At 44.6% G+C, this 21887-nt stretch overlaps 1 protein-coding gene across 1 annotated transcript in view; it reads left to right on the top strand.

Annotated features, from left to right (window-relative positions):
• The first annotated feature begins 2786 nt into the window (after positions 1-2786).
• The window catches only part of cicb (capicua transcriptional repressor b), a 32000-nt gene continuing 12899 nt past the window's right edge, over positions 2787-21887 (top strand). Inside the window, exons 1-9 of the mRNA XM_079227572.1 lie at positions 2787-6656; positions 18158-18307; positions 18464-18638; positions 19204-19315; positions 19395-19577; positions 20850-20982; positions 21084-21262; positions 21450-21588; positions 21757-21854. Of these exons, the coding sequence (XP_079083698.1) occupies positions 2828-6656; positions 18158-18307; positions 18464-18638; positions 19204-19315; positions 19395-19577; positions 20850-20982; positions 21084-21262; positions 21450-21588; positions 21757-21854 (4998 nt within the window). The 5' untranslated portion in view covers positions 2787-2827. The remainder of the gene's footprint in view (positions 6657-18157; positions 18308-18463; positions 18639-19203; positions 19316-19394; positions 19578-20849; positions 20983-21083; positions 21263-21449; positions 21589-21756; positions 21855-21887) is intronic.

Genomic DNA, 21887 nt, shown 5'->3' with positions numbered 1-21887 from the left:
AAAGCATCACAGTTTCCGTAAAGGTAAATTCCAGATGTGAAGCTACACTCGTGCTTGCTGTCGCGATGAAATACGAAATATCAGTGTCCCTATTGAAGGGATGGAATTGTCCTCTCCAGGAAATTCCTCGGGTGTTCAAGAATTGACAGTACAGGTTATATTACAATCAATGTTTTTTATTTAAGCCATTATAACACATACATGGAATGCATACCTATTACAAGCTTGGACTCAGCTCCCCCCGGATGGCCTGCTCTGCACACAAGCTGTACACAGCCAGCACACCCCCAGAGTGAGAGTGGGCCCCGTTCACTAAGAGCAATGGATATTTATCCCCTTACTGCAAGACTTCCTCTTTCTGACTTCCATATTTGTCGCAGTCTGAATACCGAAAAAGGGGAGTGGTCCGTCTGTATTTCAGACTTCTAAAGGTCACAAGGGTGAGTTATGCTACTTGCCACTATTCCGAGAGTGTATAAAGCGGATTTTCTTCTACATGACAGGAACCAGATATATGTCCCTGTCCCAGACCGTTAACAGCCAAAAGCAAGCTTTCTATGTTAAACTGCGGTTGCATCCGCATATAAAGCCACAGCGGCCTTTATTTGACCTGTTCAGCCAGGGTCAAGAGGGAACGTGTTTATGGAACTAAAACCAGAGTGAGAACTCAGACAGTCGCGGTTTCTCAACTCCGAGGCACATTCTTTAGTATAAGCGGGATATGAAACTTTAGTCAAAGTAAGACAGTTCAACACATAAATCATTAATCAGAGTAAGGCAGTTCAACATATAGATCATTAATCAGAATAAGACAGTTCAACATATAAATCATTAGATTCCCTTCACTATTAAGATTGGTATCTGCAGAGAATGCCACGGTGATGATCAAGGCCCGTTCATTCAGTAAACACTGTATGCGAGGGCAGAGGTCAACATTGAGTGGTTGTTTGTTTGTCATTCAGGACCAGAAAGAGATACTTCTCTGCACTGCAGGGGAAGTAGCGGTGTTACTGCTTTATATTGCGTATCGTTTGTGACAGCAAACAAACAGTTAACAACAAGGTCACCTTTTGTGTGTGCAACCAACTTTTCCATTGTCGAGGACATGCACTGTGAGTGTGTGTAACAAGTGAAGTTGTCTCGTCAGTATTGGTAGGAATGCAGGCATTTTTACATGTTGGTGAGTTGCTGAGCTTAATCGAGCGAGGCACATACGCACATACGTGTGTGTGTGTGTGTGTGTGTGCGTGTGTGTGTGTGTGTGTGTGTGTGTGTGTGTGTGTGTGTGTGCGTGTGTGTGTGTGTGTGTGTGTGTGTGTGTGTGTGTGTGCGCGTGTGTGTGTGAGTGTATTGAGCCTGTAATCTTGCATCAGTGAATGTGCCTAAACCTGTGCCAGCCTTTTCATTTCTCGCATTTTAGGCGCATTTTACCATGGCAGATTATTCCAATTATATTGTCTTTTTGTAGAAATGTGTGTGTGTGTGTGTGTGTGTGTGTATGTGTGTGTGTGTGTGTGTGTGTGTGTGTGTGTGTGTGTGTGTGTGAGAGAGAGAGCCAATGACAAAAGACGACAGGGAAAGACTGAGACATTGAGAAAGAGAGAAAGAGAGGGCCAGCGAGTGCTAGAATGACTGTGGAAATTCCCAATGACTACACAAGAACAGTCTATTTGAACAAACAGCCAAACAGCTGCATACACCCACCTCTCTCTCTCTCTCTCTCTCTCTCTCTCTCTCTCTCTCTCTCTCTCTCTCTCTCTCTCTCTCCCTCTTTCTCTCACTCACGTTGTTGGGTGACCTCACCCAGACCACTACCAGGCCTTTTCCTCTCGGTGGAAGTCCAAATAAAAGCTGTGTTGTTGTTGCGATCTGACGTTGAACACGGTGAATCCAGTCTATAATGCATAGCGTGAGAAAGCTTCCCTGTCGCATGTCGAAGTAGCTGGAGGGAGTACAGTGAAGAGGTGTGTGCGTGTGTGTGCGTGTGTGTGTGTGTGTGTGTGTGTGTGTGTGTGTGTGTGTGTGTGTGTGTGTGTGTGTGTGTGTGTGTGCGCGTAAAATCAAGAGAAAATCTTTTTTCTTTCTTTCTGCATTTAAAATAAAATAAATGTAGGCCTCATTAAAAGCAGATAGTTGGATACAGGAGTAAGAGACAAATCAAAGTGAGTGACCTTGGATGTTTATTTACTCGATTGTGTACTTTTCTTTTTTACTGAACCTTTATTTTAAAAGAGTAAACTAACCCACTCAGTGATTAAATAATCACACAAGGTTAACCGGATTAAATCGCAATCTCAGCTATGCTCGGCCAGAATAATCTGGGAAATAAATCATGAATTTATCCTTACCATGTCTAAAAGGTCTGGAGATGAATATGGATGTTTTTTTTTATAAAAGCAAAGATGTCCTTTATTTTCATGAAGCAGTCTTTTTTTCTGGTTTTAAAATGAAAGATAACAAATGTTGGAATTAAGATTTTATGTTTCAAGTATACAAACTGTCCCTTCTAGACTAGCACACACAGACACACAGGCATGCACACTTTTGTGGATCAGAAAGGCATCAAGGGTGAAAGAGCGTACTCAGATTTTTAGCCCGATGTGATAGCCAGTGCAGTGTAGCACACTTCCAGGTATGACGTCACTTTTATTCTCAGCAATTTTGGATTATGAAGATAATAAATGACCCCCTGTCTTCTGTGTCTCCCTCTTCTGTTCCAGCTTGCAAAAGAGAGGAGAGAAGGACAGGCGAGAAGGAAACCAGAGAAAGACACAAAAAAAGGAGTGCCTTAGAAGTGAAACAAAGAGGGGCACCAAAAAAAGAAGAGATGAGACCATTAAAGAAGCACAGAGGGCGTTCTCCCCCGTTAACCAGAGGTAGAGGGGGCAGAAGGAGAGGGGCCTCTCAGCTCCTTCAAGAGAAAGACCCCAAAAGAGTCAAGAGGGAACCACTCGTCAAAACCACACAGCAAATACCCAGCACTCCCACAAGCAAACAGATCTCGCACACAGCCGTCAACTCTCACGAAGAACCGACCACAAACAGCAATACCCTCACGAGGGAGGAGCCTACTGAGCTGAGGAAACCTGTGGAGTCGGTCGAGAGGGTAGAGAAAAAAGCGGAAGAAAAGACAGAAAAGGAAAAGATGGTGGGCACGAATGGAAATAAGACAGTGTCCACTGGTACTGTAGCATTTTCTACCTCTAGCCCAATGCCACTCTCCACAGCCACACCCCCTCTGGCCACCAATCACAACCCCAGTTTAGGCTCAGTCTCTAGTAGGAAAACAGCCACATTTAAGGCTCGTGTACCCAAGAAAAAATACATGTATGAGCACTTTGCAAACAATGCAAGTAGCCTGACTACCATTTCTACCTCCAGCCCTGCACTCATACACAACAGTTACTGCAATATTCACAGCAGAATAAGTGATAGTTTGAATACACCCTACAATAATTTCAAGAGTAGTAACAATATTAGTAAAAGCATTCATTTTAGTATAAATAGTAGTACTAAAAGTAACACTACAAGTGGTATTAACACCATGACTAATCTTAGTGCCGGTAGCCATAATACTCTTATCAATAGCAGTAATAGTAGAAGTAATAATTGCTCAGGTAATCAGCCGTCAGTGCTAATTGTGGACAGCAAAGCTCCAGAAGCAAACCATGTTGTTTCCACAGAGGATAAAACCCTCAGGACAGCAGAATCCCAAGCTGGGGAGAATGAGTCAGAGGGGACCCCTAACTCAGTGCGCTCTTCGTCCACTGATACTGCGAGTGAGCACTCGGCTGACCTGGACGGGATGGAAGCAACAGGACCAAGCCTTCATCAAAAGAACTCCCGCTCCTCGGCTCCTCTCCATAACTTGCGCCATAAAGAGGCCATGCATTCAGAGGGACTCACTGAAGCTCTGGCCAAAGGCATGAAAAACCAGAGAGTTCTTGCTCGCCAGATAAAGAGGCCCATGGAGAGTGGTGTTGGGGCTACAGGCAACCGAAGGGTTAAGGAGATTGACTCCTGCCTTTTATCACCTGTGTTCAGACCAGGGGTGGTGCGTAGGGTGAGTGGAGGTACTGTAGAAGTCCAACTCCAAGAAGAGGAGACCCTTGTTAAATATCCTTTCCATGGTGGAACCGAGATGACATCGTCCTCCGGGACTGAGAGCACTGTGGAGTTCATTTTGGATGCCCCCCCTCCTGGCATGGCACCTGTGGCTGTCAGGACCCGGGTGTGCGTGCCCTTTGGGGGAGAGGAGGGGGGTCCTCTGCTGTACAGAGAGGGGATTGTCACTCAGGTGGACCCCCACCCCGGCGTGTCTTTTCCTTACCAGGTGCTCCTGGGTGAAGACAGAGAGACTCTGGACAATGCAGACGTGGGGGAAGAGGAAGAGAAAAGGAAAGCTAGTGCTAACTCTCAGGCGGTGTGGGTGTCCCGACAAAGTCTGAGACTGCTCACCCCTCCCTGGGAGGTCCCACATTTGGATGGTGGGAGGGCACAGGAAAGAGAGCGGGAGAGGGAGAGAGAGGAGAGGGAGCGGAGGGAGGAGATGGAGGTAGAGAGGGAAGTGTGCCAGTTGAGTATTGGGATGGGGGTTCTAGGCGGGGGAGCAAGGTTGGGCCATGGTTTTTCACATGAAGGAGTAGCAGGAGGGCATCCCTATGGCAACGCACATCCACCATCTCATTCCTCCACCGTGACCTCTGGTGTAGCCGGCAGCACAGTTCACGACAGCGGAGAGAACTACTCTGGCAGAGAGAGGCAGGACCAGCCCAACACTCCAGAAGAGGATGTTGAGGTGTCTCGTTTTAACATGGCGCTCACTGTCGGCCCCAAAACAGATGCTGGGACCTCTCAGCACAGAAACATCGTCTCCAAGTCCAGTGGCTACCCCCCCTCCTCCCCACACCTCTCTGTGGTGCAAGGTCTGGGACCACCACAGCTCTCCACCCTAGCTAGTCCCCAGCCACCACATTCCCCTGCCCTACTGGGGTCTGAAATTAGCAACACCACTCCAAGCCTACCTCCATCAAAGTCCACTCCCACTCAGACCCCTACTCCCACTTCTATCTCCTCTCGCTCCAGGACTCCCCTCTCATTGGCTCAGCAGAAATACAAGAAGGGCGATGTGGTGTGCACGCCTAATGGCATCCGTAAGAAGTTCAACGGCAAACAGTGGAGGAGGCTGTGCTCCAGGGAGGGCTGTATGAAGGAGTCTCAGCGGCGAGGATACTGCTCAAGACACTTGTCCATGAGGTCCAAAGAGATGGAGACAACAGGGGGAGGAGGAGGAGGAGGAGGCAGCAGCTCAGGGACTGTCACCCCTGACCTGCGGGGGAGAGCGAGCAGTGAGTTTGAGTGGGACGACACATCCAGAGAGAGCAGTGAGACCAGTAGCAGAGGAGACTCCAGACCCCGCTTGGTCCTGCCCTCCCTCCTCCCCCATGACCTGTCGTCACGCTTTGACTTTGACGAGTGTGAGGCCGCCACCATGCTCGTGTCATTAGGGAGCTCCCGCTCCGGCACCCCCTCCTTTTCTCCCATCTCCACCCAGTCGCCCTTCTCCCCTGCCCCCTCCCCATCACCTTCTCCGCTGTTCGGCTTCAGGCCCGCCAATTTCTCCCCGATTACCGCCTCCCCGGTCCTGCAACCCCGGAGGCACAGGCAGCCCAGCGGGACGGGAGGAGGAGGGGCAGGGGGCAGTAAGGTAACAACCTCAGCTGGAGGAGGAGAACGGGAGAGACACTCCTCAGGTATCCAGTCCTCCTTCCACAGCAACCTGATGTTTACGGTCCCCATGAGCCCCAGCAAACGAAAGCCCGACGCACTTCCTCCACCACCCCTCCCCTCACACCACCACGACTACACACCCAAGACAGAGCTGGAGCAGGGGGACCTGAACAACTCTTTCCGGGTGCTGTCCCCCCAGACACCAGCTTCACATTCCTGCACGCACACACCCACCTTCTCCCGACCCAGAGGAGTCAGCACCCCGCCGTCCAGTAGGCCACCGTCCTCCACTGCCGTCTCCCCTCCTCCTCTGCTGGTATCTCCAACTCCCCCTTCCCCTCTCACTCCTGATGGAGGGCCTCGTCGTGTGGTCCCTGTATCCCAGCAGGCCTTGCGGGACTCCCCTGTCATCGTGAGGAATCCTGAAGTCCCACTTGCAAAATTCACAGAGTGTCCCTTGGAAAGAGGAGGAGGAGAGGGAAACGAGGGAGGGACAGATAAAACCTCATCTAAAGACATCGGCTTAGCACCCCTCACCCCTCAGCCAATTTCAGGCCTCCAGGTTCCCGTCCCCATCAACGCCGCTGCAGCCACAGTACCCAATGGCACTGTCCTCTTGCGGAGCCCGGCTCAAACTTTAGTGTTTGTGTCCCCGACATCGTCCTCCCTGCCCACCGCTGCCACCCCTGCCACCCCCCTGCAGGCCCTATCTGTTACCGTCAGCACAACAGTCACAGCTCCGGCTCCGAGTAGCACGGACGCCTCCGTGGAACGAGAGGAGAACAGGGAGACAGGGTTTGGGGGTGAAGTCCAGCAGCCAGTTCCGTGTCACCCTTCTCCCACCGCTCTGCTGCCGCTGATCCTGCCAGCTGAAAGCCTTCACCCCGCTCCACGCAAGGACATCATCATGGGACGTCCTGGCACAGGTGAGATCTGATGCATATATGTGGGTGAATTTTGTGCGTAAGGTCAGTGCATGTGAAGGAATGACGAGAACATTTGCAGGCTATGGAGGTTTAAGTGGCAATTTGCGAATTGGGCTACAATCAGAAAATAGGAAATACTGGAATACTTCTTCAGAAATACTCCAATCACAGGATAAATATGTTTATTAATACTTTTTATTTAAAGATTTAGTTTATTTTCAGATTAAAGTTTTGTATCTATATTTTAAAAGAATGAAAAAAAGCAAAACCTGAAAGAAAATATATCTTGTCAATGAGAAAATAATAACATCAATTATGTATAATGTGTTAATTAATGTATCATATAGTGTACCTATTTGTAAACAAAAGGTGAAGAATAATTACACTCAATTCAACGAAAGAAAATGTTCTGTTCCAGTTTTCTCTCAATATTTGAAATATGACATTACTCAACGTAAACTTAATATTTTCACAGTTGTGTGGCATCAAGAGTTGGGGGCTCTCTGTTTTTATCTATGCATATTTAGTTTGTCTGTGAAATTAGTATACTCACTAAATTAAATTGTTATTAGACCTATTTTATACTTTTTTTTAAAAGGATATAATTGTTAGTTGCTGTCTGGCTCGTAGTGTCAACTGCTGACACACAGCGTCGACTCAGACTGAGGAGAAGATCAGTTCACAGGCTTTGGACTCGCAGGTTCACCAGCATTTTGCATTAAAATAATCATGATTCTTCAACTCAGAAGCTCAGACTCCACAGAGAAATGCAGCTACGTCTTGAGAAAAATACAAGAGGAGGTACTCTGAAAAAAAAACATCTGTTTATAAATGTGAATTTAGTTGCAACTACTGCAAGTTGCATAAGTATTATAATAATGAGAAGACTAGGCAATTTATGAGTAGATGTAGCTTTACTTTTATTTTGTACACACACACACACACACACACACACACACACACACACACACACACACACACACACACACACACACACACACACACTCGCAAGAGAGGGGGATTTATTAAAGCCTTTATTTTAAAAGGAGTTTTTTTTTGTTAAATAAAATAGTGAATAGAAAGGACATTGTTCAGTTATTTTTGTCTCCCTATATATGTATTTATCAAATACCAGCCATCTATTATAATATATTACCATATCAATTTGATTTAGCTCGACTAGTATTCATTCAAGATGATCAAAGTATTAAAAGTGATTTTTAATTTAACGTAACTTATGTTGTAACACCCACAGTGTAACAGAGGCTTTGTTTCACATTAACATGCCACGACCTGCGTGTGTTTGATGCCCAGTGAAAGAAGCTCCAGTTAGCCAACATTCTGTTCATGGCTGCAGCTAAAACTAAACTAAATGATGAATCTGGTCATATCACCTGACCTCAGCCCATGCAAAATTATTTATCTGTATTTGTATGTGTGTGTGTGTGTGTGTGTGTGTGTGTGTGTGTGTGTGTGTGTGTGTGTGTGTGTGTGTGTGTGTGTGTGTGTGTGTGTGTGAGAGAGTGAAAAAAAGGAAATGCATGGGCATAAGTGTTCTTGTGTTCCTCCTTTGACCTCTTAAATTCCAAGTCATTATAGACAAAAACTTTGTGGCTGAGTGGGAGCAATCATACCGACACTATGTAGACAAGACAATGCATGGATGTATAATAGAAAGGAACAGGGGAATTCGATAATAATCTGAAGAATAATAAATGAATGGAGGAGTGAAGAAGCGCAGCTGCTCCCTGCTTTAAGTCAGTCAGCTCTATGCAAGAAATTAACATTTCACAACGAAAGCAAAAGTTGGTGTGGAGCGTAAGTAAGGGCTACATGTATGTAGGCCAGTCTCCAGCAACTTGTTTTTGATTTTGTGTTTTAGAGGGAGAAAAAAGAGGATTAGAAAGAGAATGAGGAATGCCTCAGAGGACGAGAGCACAGTTGAAGACGACGGAGGAAAAGAGGAGGATTTAACAGCTGTTTGCATATCTTGCAGTTGTTAAATTCTTGAACATTTCTGACCAACATGCTTATTATGTGTGTGTGTGTGTGTGTGTGTGTGTGTGTGTGTGTGTGTGTGTGTGTGTGTGTGTCACATCCTGAACCTGGCGACTAGTATCTTCTTTCTCACTGCAAACTATTTCTGCTTACTCTTGCTGTGTGTATGTTCATGTGTTTGTTTGTTTATTAATGACTCAAGTAACGACATAGTGAAACAAGGTGTGGGCTGTGTTCTTGGCCTCTAACGCTGAAGTGGGTTGATTCTAATGTGTGTGTGTGTGTGTGTGTGTGTGTGTGTGTGTGTGTGTGTGTGTGTGTGTGTGTGTGTGTGTGTGTGTGTGTGTGTGTGTGTCTAGGATATATGTTGCATTGTATTGAGTGGGTGTGTGAAGAATTTGTTTCTCAAACTCCGGTGTGGGAAAACACTGTACTATAAAGTGTGTGTGAGTGTATGAGCATTATTCACCATCAGCTAAAAATAAGAGCCTATACTTCTCAGTTTCTTTATGGACATAAAGCATCGGTTAGTGCTATTCACTTCAGCAGAGCTCTTTGCCCTCCGTGTGTGTGTACTTATTACTGGGTGGACTCGTCCTGAGTGTGACAGAGAAGTGGACAGGAAAGGGAACGCTGTCATTTTGAGTGTACGGTCCCTCCTCAGATCCCTTTTTTTTTGCAGCTGAAAGGGCACTGAATGAATGAATAACATCCCTTTGTGTGTGCATGCACGCTTTAATGTGTGCGTGTGCATTTATTTTGAAGATCTTTGAGCGAGGACGACATGTGGGTGTTTTCTGTAGCGTTGGAAAGGGTGTGTGAGCTTTTGCATATGGTCGTAGGAGAGTGTGAAATATGAAGTAAAGTAGGAAACACTGTGTGTGTGTGTGTGTGTGTGTGTGTGTGTGTGTGTGTGTGTGTGTGTGTGTGTGTGTGTGTGTGTGCAATCACGCGTATGTTACGTTTGTGACATGCCAATTTGTGTAGGTGTTGGTGTCTTCTTAACAGCTTGTGAAATATGAGCAAACAGTACATTTTCTTTTAAAGCTTAATTTAGTGTTTTTCAAATTATCTTAATTATTAATATATTATTATATAAATCCTGGCAATTGTTATTCCCTGAAGTCATTGGGAATTGTTTAACAAAAACAAAAGAAGCTGGTGCTGTAAACTATAACACTGCTGACACTTCTGGATCTTGAATTATATTTGCGTATTGAATATTTATGTAATGGTAATACTAGATCTGTGTAAGTATTATCATATTTAATATTGGTCAGAATTATGTTGATGTGAGGGAGAAAGCAATGAAACCCAGATTGTTTAAAATGATCCTACATGGGTTATCAATGATGGCACATTACTCCTTCAGGGATAAGGTTAGGATACACCAGGCCTTTTAATTAAACCGAACAATCAGAAGAATAAATCAAATGGGCAAACTAAATGTTCAGTACAGAGTTCCTGTGGTCAGGCAAGGAACTTTAATTTCATCAGGAGTGAAGTAAATCAATATGAGATATCAGTTAATAAAAGGACAATATTTGAAGCAAACCAATATAATCATAATAGTTTGACAATCTTATAGAAAGTGTGGATCTAATGTGTAAGAAGGAAAAGAGACCACAATACTTAAGACGAAGGGGACGGGGACAGTTTAATAAATGTCATACAATTCTTATATAAGTCGTCTGTGAGTTCCTCCTCTCTTGTGTACGTGACATACGATGTAATGCTGCACATTTATATTCCGTGTTTTTGTTCTCGACACTGAAATAAGGCATCAATCCCCCGGCTCAGTTTAGCTCCTCAACTAACACTGTCTCACACTTTTAAGAAAAAAAGCTGCGTATGTTCTCTCTCAGTGTGTGTTTGTGCTTTCCAAACCAAAACATGCTCACGAGTCAGTAAATCCAACGTCTGTCCAAGCGTCTCTGTAACTTCCTGTAAAATCAAAACTGTTAATAAGGGAACAGTGTTAGCGACAAGGTGAAGGATGAGACCTCTTTTTTTTTTATGGTGTCACGTGTTTGTTGCATGCAGTGTGTGTGTGTGTGTGTGTGTGTGTGTGTGTGTGTGTGTGTGTGTGTGTGTGTGTGTGTGTGTGTGTGTGTGTGTGTGTGTGAGACAGAGTAACCAAGCGTCAATCATTGAGCACCGGATATGATGTGTGAGCGCCAAAATGTCTGTTGCCATGGCAACAAAGCAAACACCACACTGATGTAGCCAGTGCATAACACAGAATATTCACAATTACAAATAGCAGCCCCTGTGTGTGTGTGTGTGTGTGTGTGTGTGTGTGTGTGTGTGTGTGTGTGTGTGTGTGTGTGTGTGTGTGTGTGTGTGTGTGTGTGTGTGTGTGTGTGTGTGTGTGCCACCAACAACGTTTGGTTATTATTGGTGGCTCCCCCTTAGTCCGTCTTTGGGTGTTTTCATCAACAGAGACAATGCTGGATAATCGGAGAGTTTCCTCTAAATTATTTAAGCAGTGAGTGAAGTATTCCAGGTCAAATATATTTTATATTTACAATAGACATTTTGTTGTGTCATTTAGGAAAAAATCCAACCCATATCATGAGAATTTATTTAGAAAATATTTAACTTTTGTGGTATTCTTAAGTGTCAACATCCATCAAAAATTGTGGGAGGTGAGGAAAAGAGTGTACGGTCTCTTTTTTTTTATAGAGAGGACCGAGATGACTTTGTTGCTGTAAAGGTCTCACATGCGTCGTTACGTTTATGTTCTCTTGTATCCAAATCCAAATTCCAGTTTCAATAGAAACACCCGGTTTCTTTCTCAGTGTGACCACGTAGTGAAGCTGCTCGGCCTCTCACACACTGTGCTGCATGATTGTGTCTGTGAACATAATTATCATCAGCGTCATTGTTTCTTAAACAGAAAAGCTTTTATTGGGCACTTTTATCATCTTAAATTAATATTTTATGAGATATGTTTCAATAGTATATGTAAATATCCCACAGTTTAAAATAATTAAAAGCAAAATCACTACGTAGCCATTATATGTTGTCAAGTGTGCGTAATTCTCCATCTCAGGTCTCCGTCGCTCACACATGAACATGCAGTTTGTGCAACACTGGGTAAACATGTCATCCTCCCTTCAGGACAAATACACTTTTTTTGCGCCGTTATTTTGCACTCAGACACGTATTATTATTATTTTCTGCCCTCTTGCTTTTATTTTTCTTTCTAAAATATTATGGCACATTTGTTTTAACCCTTTGCTCCATCGCATTGCAGTGTTTTCGCTTCCCCTCCTCTCGACTTCGCTCTCTTCATCCTGGTCTACCCGGATACGGATACCCGGGAATAACATCCCCACTCCCTCCCGCCCCTGCTTTACGTAACGCTTAAAGCCCTGCATATCCTCCCTGGCCATGGCAACAACCACATCTGGATCACACAGCCATCTAGACTGGCACCAAAGCACATGTGAAGCCCTCTAGACTTACCAAAAAAGTAATGTGCATCAATAATCTTATTTACTATTGGGCGAAGCGTACTTTGGGGAGATTCTCAAAATGCTCTGATGCAGTGGGACTCCTCAGTCTGAGGCTGAGGCGGCTCCAAGACTTTGACGACATGCATGTGAAGTTAGACCAAAATTCTGATTTGCTTCTTCAGGATCTCAGTTGAACCCACATGCATTGTTGTTGAGATCAATGTGTTCCTCACATTCACAAGTTTGGAATGAGAGGAGTTTTTTATTTAGCACAGGAATGTCTTTTCTCTCCTTCATCCCACTCTCCTCCTCCTCTCCTTTCTGTGCATCTTGAGCTCCACAGTCTTTTCACTGGTTTTCTGCTGCTGCCCGTCTATTGGGCATTTTATCTGCAGGCCAGTAGTGCCCCCTGATGGCCAATCACAAACATTACAACTTCCATCACAAAGTGGATGAAGGAATCTGGCTATGCAAACGCTGGTCAGAAGTTTGACTTTCATGTATTTTACCGAATACTGATGATTCACCGTTGAGAAGAGAGAGTCAGTGCATTTTTACTTTAACTGAAACTAGAACAAAGCCATCCAGTGTCTTAAAATAAATCACCTGTTTGCATCGCACAAAGTCCTCCCTGTATATTGTCCAAAAGCCATGCAAAATGATTGCTTAACTTTACTGTGCAGTAGATGGTCATGGTCATGGTCAGCGGCAGACTGTTGACCACGAGTGACACAGGGACCTGTGGCCAACACAGCTGTTGCCATGGTAACTGCAAAGGACTGGTGAAATCGAGTTATAATTGGACGGAGCGAATGGAGGACTGTGGGAGGGAGAGACATAGAGCACAGGGGTGGAAGATGAATTAAGGGATGAGAGAAATAGGATGGGAGGGCGAGCGAAGGTGACGCCTCGCCTGCACGATGTTGGCGTATAGGTAAAGAGGAGAAACAAAAGTTTCTTGTGTGAGGTCACGTGACGGATGACAGACGTAATTGGAGGGTAGAGAGACATGCATACATACGCACATTAAGAGCACGATGCCTAGAGGACACAGCCAATGAAAGCCGCTGTACACCTACACAGATATTGCACTGCAGCAGGGAGAGATAGCTCCGCTTGGCTGAGGGGGAATTTCTCTACTGTTCTTTTCACACCTTCTCTCTTACTCTTCACCTATTATCTCTTTAATATATGACTAAGGCTGAGAATTTTGTGGTTTCCCACCATCATCTCTTGTCTAGCTCACCTCCTCTTTGCAACTTTACATGAACGCAGTCTTTTGTCTTTTTCCCAAATAGCTGCTACAATCGAAATGACCCCTAAAGTGAGAAAAAGGTGAATTTGCACTAGTTTGTTGTGACTCTATCAAGAATGTAGGGTTAAAACTGAGTACTCTGCTCTGAATAATTGGTCAGACGAAGTTCATTATCAAGGGCTTGTATTGTTTAACCAGGGTTATAACCACTGTGCAGCCACAGTAATCCCTCAACAGCCAAGCTGTCCAACTCCCTCCGCTTTGCACACTATGTTGGCCTGGTTGACTTATTGAGAGCTCAGTGCGGTTGATAACCTTTAATCTCTCTTTCTCGGCCTGTCTAATACCTTCTAGTTTGACCCTGTCTGTAAACCCGCAGTCTTCAAAGAAGTACAGTCACCCCATATTTCTACATGCCACAAGATGCTTTACTGATAATGGCCTGACAAAATACAGCCAAAGGAGCTGCGGTACACAGCTAATGTACTTGATGTTTGCATACTATTTATCTTGTCTTGTATAGTTGCACAGATCCACATTTAGATCTATCAGTGTTTTCCATTTAGAGAAACGAAACCCAGGACTGAGAGGGTTTACTTTTTTACTACTGAGGACAGCTGCTGCTCGTGGCTCTCACAGCGTTGGTTATAAGCTGACTGGCTGGTCGTGGTCATTAAGTCCCTCCCAGTGTTGTATTTGTCTTATGGATAGATGATCTAAACTGAGTATGACTTCTTGACCGATACAGTATGACGGGAAACCAAGTCTTCTTCCTTACTGTCGTAGCTGTGTTATACCTAAAACACTACAGGTATACCTTTAAATGCTGTGCCTTTGTCTCCCTTTGCCTCCCCCCATCTCTGGCCCCCCACACCCTTCCTCCATTTAAGAGAAGTTCTGTTTTCACAAGTTGTTTTCTCCACCCACCCAACCTCCTCCAGGCCTCCTCTCCCTCCCTGCCTCTCCTGCTGAAAATGACTCTCAGTCTATTTTTACCCTCTAGTCCTCTCCACCCTTTTTCCCTCTCTTTCCAACCACCCTGACTCTCCTGTTTTCAACTCTCTTTTTCTCCCTCTCTTCCTGCCCTGTGAGTGTTGCATCAGAACATTGAACATTCTGTCTGGAGGAGGCACATTTGCATGATGGAGGGATGGGAAAAATGTTTTGGGATTTGAAAGGGCTTTTTATGGTGGAAAATGACATAACTTGCCTCTCAGCTCTATTGCTGATTTATAATAGTCAGCATTTGTGTTTGCATGGAAAAACTTAAAACTTAAACAAATGGCATGCATCATGACTGCATACTCATATAGGTTTATTGTACGTGGATGTGCATTGTCATCTTGACCCCAAAGCCCTCCACCCCCTGTGCAGACTGCATAAAAGGAGCGTGGAAAGTAAACAGTAGATAGCTCACTAGCGCCTTCTTTCGCCGTGTGGTCTTCATGGGTATTACATCTTTTGCCGAGAATTTGTAAGAAGGAGGGATCTTGTCTAACTTCTGTTAGGCCATTGGTTGGCCTACATCTGAATGTCGGCTTTTGGTTGGTGGATTTACGCATCAGTCAAGATTTACTACGACTCTTGCACCAATGACATCGGGGGGTGGGCTTACTGAGGAAACATAAAAAAATACATTTTGATTAATAACTTGAATGCCAGCCAGTATTTCCATATACATACATTGGAACTATATGATGGGTTTATCTTAATTTTTATTGTTATTGTATATTTAAGTTAAGTCAGTTTACGTGGTAAGAAAAGCCGCTGGTCGTAAAGCCGGGTCAAATTTGCATATGACTGGCATTCCGGTGCACACTGTGGCCAATCAGGGTTCGCGGCGCGGCGATGACGGTTGGCTCCCTCGACCAATAGCCGAGTGGAACAGGCCGAGAGGGGCGGGACAAGGCTGGGCGAGGTTGACAGGACGAGAAGGGGAGGGGGCGACTACAGGGGGGGCAAGCAGCCTAGTTTACAACAAGAGGAAGAGGGAGGGAAAGAGAAAGAAAGGGCGAGAGAACGAGACAAAAATAAGGGAGTAATCTCGGCCCGGGAGCTAGTGAGATGCTATACGGGACTTTTCAGGACCACAACAGCACTCGTAGCACCAAGTGTTAACCGAACTGGACGGTGTGCGCGCCGATGTCGTCCTCACGAAGTGGCTAGCTAACCTGCTGCAGACGGACGGATACCACCAACGGGTTTCACCTAATGTTGCTATTTTGCTTCACGTGAAGCGCCACCCTCCCACGGTCCGGTTTAGGTCCAATACTCGGGCAACTTCAACCAGCCACTCGTTTGCTGCCCTGACGATGAGAAAGAACCGCGATTTACCCTCCTTTTTTCCTCGCAGATGAAGCCAGGAGTCCTCACTGTGGTGGCTTTTATCGTGGCGTAGACTCATCGGTTGCTAGCTAACGTCAAGTCGGTGGCAAGATTGGCCAGGTAGGATAGGAGCTGGTAGATTAAAGACTGTACAGAGAGCAGCCTATAGAGCTTGGAAGTGGACACGGTAGTGTTGATAATCAGCTGATGGATAGTGGGCTTGGAAGCACTGGGTGATAGATGAATGCACCAGATTTACAGTCAACGACATCTGCTAATGCCGAGTAAACACGGGTGAACTCAAGTTGGCCGTTATCCTTTTTATAGGCGGTTTCGCATGTCGGGTAGGTGTTAGCTGAACTGTCAGGTTAGGACAGGTGCAATTCTAGCAGCAAGTAATTGGGGGGGGGGGGGGAGAAACAAGTTCGTATTTGTCTGAATTGCACTTTTCAAACAGTCCTTGCTGGTTTATTTTTGGCCAGTGCGTGTGAATACGCCTTTTGTAGTTGAGACATGAGAACAATTGCGTTTCTCTTGCCTCTGTCTGAACGGTGGGTGCACGACCAGGGGCGTTCCCGAGAGGTTGGTCCAATCTGGAGCGGTGCACACGAGGCTCTTGTTGTTACAAGAGGCGGCTAAATCCGTGTCCCTGTTGGTTTGTCACATGAATCAACAAGTATTAAAGTCGGCGTGTAACTAAATAGCTTGTACTTGGACGATACGCAGTTTATTTTGACGCTCTTCCAAGTTAGACGAACCGCCGTAGCTTTGATCGCCCCAATTCGCTTGTTGCAGTTTTTGCTTCCCCTGATCGATTACAAACTCTATTACAGCGACACAGTTGGCTGGTTCACTCGGGGGCGGGGGCTTGTTTTACTTCTTAATAGCGGCCGAGCCCACCTGTCTGCAGCTGTGTTGTGGCGCAGAGCGAGGTTTTACGTGGCCCAGAGAGACTGCGTAGCTTCCTGGTGGATGTTTTAATCCAGGCCGTGGATGGGCTCGAGGCCTTGTTAACCCCCTCGTGACCGAGCTGCTGTAGTAATGTAAACAAACACGGAGAGAGGGCATCGGGGGTAATTAGACCAAAGGAAGGAGGGACCTTGCTTTCGATCACACTTGTTGTTTTAGTGGGTCGTCAATACACTGTTTCATCCGTACAAATTTACCTTGAGTTCTGTTTTGTATTGCAATCGTTTATAGTACATTTTGTCCACTGATGTTTGATTGCTTCATGTCCGTTATTAGATATGCGATCCAGAGAGATTTACTCTAGTTGACTGACATTTAATTTGTACTCTCATTGGAACTAAAATCACAAAAAGGTTGCCTCTCCATGCCATATATTGAAATCAGTATGATGCAGGTTAATGATGCAGTTATTACTGTGAATGATGACCGCAACCTGTAGGGATGAAACGGACACCGTTGGCCACTTCTCATCTGTGAGCTTCTCTGCAATATCAGCTCGAGATTTTGTATCAAAGATGGCTCTTTAGCTGGATTTCTGTGTGTTTTAGAAGAAAGATTTTAAAAGGACACATTATTATTTTTGGGAGAAACATCAAGGATTTCATTCAACCATGTTCTCATCAGAGAACCCTCAGTATCTCCGCCAAGGATTAAGCATGTTTGGTTAGTCCATGTCATTACCTTTCTGTTTGTATGAGAATACAATGTTCTTTTTGTTCCATACAGTAATATTTCAATATTGTTTACTTGTAGCCTAAGGCAACAAAAGTGTTTGAATTAATGAGGGACAGCTCATATTTTAGAAAACGTATAGGAGGCAGCTTTCGATACTTTAACGTTTTTTGGGAAATCCTGCTTATTAAGAGATCTTTTTCAATAAAATAAATACAGTTGATATAATTTCTACAGTCACTTACTAATTTGTGGGGGTTCAGATTGTACCAGCTTCTGTTCTCCATCCAGCCTGTTATTATGAACAGAGTCCTTTTGTAGATCTGTTGTTGTTGTTGGAGTGATTTAACCAGTTAAGTGGCTGGAGGTGGGCTACTGTGACAGTACTTCTATTCTCTACTCTTAAGTACTGATATTTCTGTATTCTGCCAGGTAATTAATTGCATTCACCTAATGTCCCAAATGTTAGCTGTATTAGATGGCTCAAATGAAAGCCAGTAGTGCTGTGTATCCATAAGTGCTATGGTCAAAGCGGTGAGTTCTAGTCTGACTCTTGAATTTATTTGTGGTTATATCACTTCAGAAAAAAAAGCATTTAAAGAAATGATTAGAGTTTATGATTAGACAAGGAATGCTTTTCTTGTGGGAGTGTTGAAACTGAGGCCCCCCGATTCCTCCGAATCAGGAAATAGCATCTTGTTAATCTGAATGCAAGAAGGCCGAGTTCTTTTGAAAGTGATTTCTGAGCAGGGAAGCATTTTATAAAGCTCTGGTCATCCGATGGTGTTGGCTGTAATAAACAATGCTTGTTTCCTCTGCAGTATGGACCAACGTAGAGCCGCGGTCAGTTCCAGTCTTCCCCTGGCATTCATTGGTACCTTTCCTGGCACCCACTCAATCAGATGCTTCTTCTCAGCCAGGAGAGGGCCAGCACCCCGTCAACCACCCCCAAGCAGCCAGTCTGAAGACAGGTATTCAATACATTTATGTTTTGACGAAATGGTTCTGGAAAATGTATTATGAGCAGTTGCATGTAATTTTCCTTTCGATTTTAATACCGTTTTGAGGACCACACATTGTTTACTTTGCCCTTAATACGTATGCATCTCTTTGTTGTTCTTCCTCAGAGTGTCAGGGGGTGGCAGCGCTGTCCCAGCAGCTTGCAGCGGCACCTCCCACTGTAGAAAGAGCTCCTCCACCGCGGCCTCCCCCCTCTTCCGATGAGCTGCCTCCAGAGAAGGAGAAAGGAGATGCAGAGAGGGAGAGGCCCGACAGCGAGACAGAGAGTGATGTGGATGACCTGTAAGTGCTTTTTGGGGGGGGATTTGATGTATTAACCTTTTGAGGCTACATGAACTCATAAAGATACACACTGCATATACAACCCTATCATAAAAAGGGGTTATGTATTTGTCCAAGTCAGCCATTGCAGTCATTTTCTGTGTTGTTTCGTGTACCCACACATACAGTATGGGAGTGTGATATTTTCTGTATCCTCGTGCTAATTTGGGCAGAAGAGCTCACTGCCAGAACAAAGCAGATGGGAACAAAAGCATTCCATCTCTGGGCTCGATCACTATATGAAAGGCAGTGGCCATGTTGTCGGCCATTGAAATGGATGAGCTATCTGCTGAATCTGCTGATGTATCTCATGAGAGATGAACTACTTGTGCTCTATGTCTACATCTAATAGACTTGTAGTTCTAAGATAAATAATACCGGTTACAAAGTAGAAAATGTCCCAGTTTTAAATATTAAAGAGGGAAAGAGAAAGTAGTGCTTAAGCGTAAGCCTGCAAGTGCATTTTGTCCTCAAGGAAAATGTCTAATAAAGATAACAAACAGAGGGCTGTTTTGTGTCCTTCCAGCTTCCTCCCATCAGTTGTACCAGAGCAGCCGATCTCTACATCAACAGTAAAGAGACGCACTCAGTCCCTCAGTGCGCTGCCCAAAGATGGAGATAAGAGCAGCCCTGGAAAGGTAGTTTTTTTCACTGCTCCCATCATCAATGTCAACATTTCTAAATGTTCCATTTACTAATCTTTGCTTAATCTTTCAGAGGGAGAAGGACCACATCCGGCGACCAATGAATGCATTTATGATTTTCAGTAAGCGCCATCGAGCATTGGTGCACCAGCGGCACCCAAACCAGGACAACAGGACAGTCAGCAAGATTCTTGGGGAGTGGTGGTATGCTCTTGGACCAAAGGAGAAACAAAAGTACCACGATTTGGCCTTCCAGGTACACGGACGGTTGCATTTACAGACAAACATTTTTTTAAGAAGTTTGACGTATAGCTTAAGGATTCTTGGTACATGATGATGAATTACCGTTAGGGTTTGCTTGGGCATGAAAAACCTGGCTGACAAGCCCATATCCTTAATATAATAACGTTTTGGTGAGACAGTGTTTGGTATTTGTGCCCAACTGTTTTTTAGTATCAGCTATGCACAGGGCATGAAGAAAAAATAGTTTTTCAGCGGGTCTTGATTAGTTTAAGTTGCTTGTTCATTTGACAAAGTGAAAGTTTAAGGTATCTTCTTTTTTTTAACTTTGGGTTGACACGGCATATCCTATATTTTTGTAGCTGTACCTTCTATTCATTCATCTGCTTCATCGACTCAACTACTACTGGACAACAAACAGCGAGAAATCCGCTGGATAGATGTAACTTTATCAAAAGCCTTGTTGTCTGGGCGATAGAAACATGGCTTATTGCACCAATAAGCAAGCTGTATCACACATTAAAAAAATAGCTAATTACAGGTCTGTGGGGGTTTTGGAAATGAATATACCCAGAAAGTTTTGGAAATGTCATGGAAATTTGCTTCACAAACAGCTTTTATAATCAAGAAAATGTGATTCACTTGAGGTCGACTGACAAAAATCGATATTTGTTGAGCAATACTTTAATGTCGGTAACATCACTGAATGTTACGCAGAGAAACACGACCCGAGTTGCAGCTTATACTTTTTGACAACATGTAGATTTGAGCAATGCCAGGTCTTCACTTGGACAAATACTTAAAACGACGTGGCTTGAGAAATACAAGGGTCCGTCACAGTAAAGTGACGAGTTATTTGGTTTTCCTATGCTGGGGTGCCGGGAAATAGGAACTGTGGGCCGCTTAGCGGCGCACACCACAGTGAGATGACACCCTGCGCAGCCAGAAGGCGTCCCTTCCCCATCCATGTTCCTCGGCTCCCCAGCGTTTGAAAGTGACCGGCGCTCCTCCAGCAAAGACAATGAATTGGGTTTTTAAGACTTTTAATTGATCAGACAAAATTAATTTGAGTAAATTCCAGTTTTTATATTTTCAATTAAATACCCACTTCTTATCAGAGCTGAATATGTGATTGCTGTAGTGTTTTGACATTTAATAAGCACTAGTCATTTATTTTAGGTAAGATATACTGTTGGTAAATTTAAAAACAGATTGACCTCAGCCATGGATGCACACTATATATTTGTTCTACTTCATCGCTCTCTCTTGTCTCTAATCCTGTTCCCAGGTAAAAGAGGCCCACTTTAAGGCTCACCCGGACTGGAAGTGGTGTAACAAAGACAGGAAGAAGTCCAGCTCAGAGGGCCGTGGGGTGCCGGGGGGCAAAGACATCAGAGAGAGGAGCATGTCTGAGTCCACAGGTTGGTTTCACTCAGATTTCAAAATATACAACAAATATGTTTTTGTAGCACGTCATACATTATTGACGTCCTTTAACAGACCTCGTTTTGCCCCCTGATAGAGCCCCATTCTGTAGAGCTGAAGGGGGTGGGTCCAGGTCTGGCCGGCGTGTCTGAGAGGAACACAGGAGAAGGTCATGTGGGCCAGCTTACCCGTCCCAGAGCCTTCTCTCAAAGTGCCATGCACAGCCTGGAGCGTAGTGACAGGGGAAATACACAGGCCCTGGCAGAACTGGCACAGGTAAGAGATATTAAACAACATTAAACAAACATTACATATATTGTTTTGCAATATAATTTTTTTTTAAGTGTGATATTTGTAACAATACTTTTTTCAATAATAAAACAGCATCTTTCATACTTAACATTTAATGAGATGACATTTTGACATGGCATGTACAAGTTAGTAAGTCTTACTTTTCTTTCAGATGTGTGGGGATGGTGGCAGTCAGTTTTCAAGTCATGCCCCGCCCCTGTCACAGACCCAGAGGGGGGTCAGCGAGGACATGACCAGTGACGAGGAGCGCATGGTCATCTGTGAGGAGGAGGGAGATGACGATGTCATTGGTGAGAACTCAGACCTTCTCTGCCCATATTGTGTCCAGTTTTTGCCCACTTCCATGTTTGGATTATAAAGATCCGGTGGCATTAAGAGCTGATTCAGACACTAAGTACAATTTTTAAAAATTGCAAGGATTGTCAGGTGTAGCTGTAGTGTATTTTTCTTTTCCACAGAGGACCCTTATCCGAGCAGTTCCATTGACCTCAAGTGTAAGGAGCGGGTGACTGACAGCGACAGTGAGACTGGTTCTGGAGACGAAATTGATCGAAAGGTAACCGATTTGAACAATCATTTCTACTCCTGT

This window comes from Taurulus bubalis (genome assembly GCF_910589615.1).
Source record: "Taurulus bubalis genome assembly, chromosome: 12".
Lineage (NCBI taxonomy): Eukaryota > Metazoa > Chordata > Actinopteri > Perciformes > Cottidae > Taurulus > Taurulus bubalis.
The sequence above is the reverse complement of the archived record's forward strand: the minus strand, read 5'-3'. Positions and strand labels throughout refer to the sequence as shown.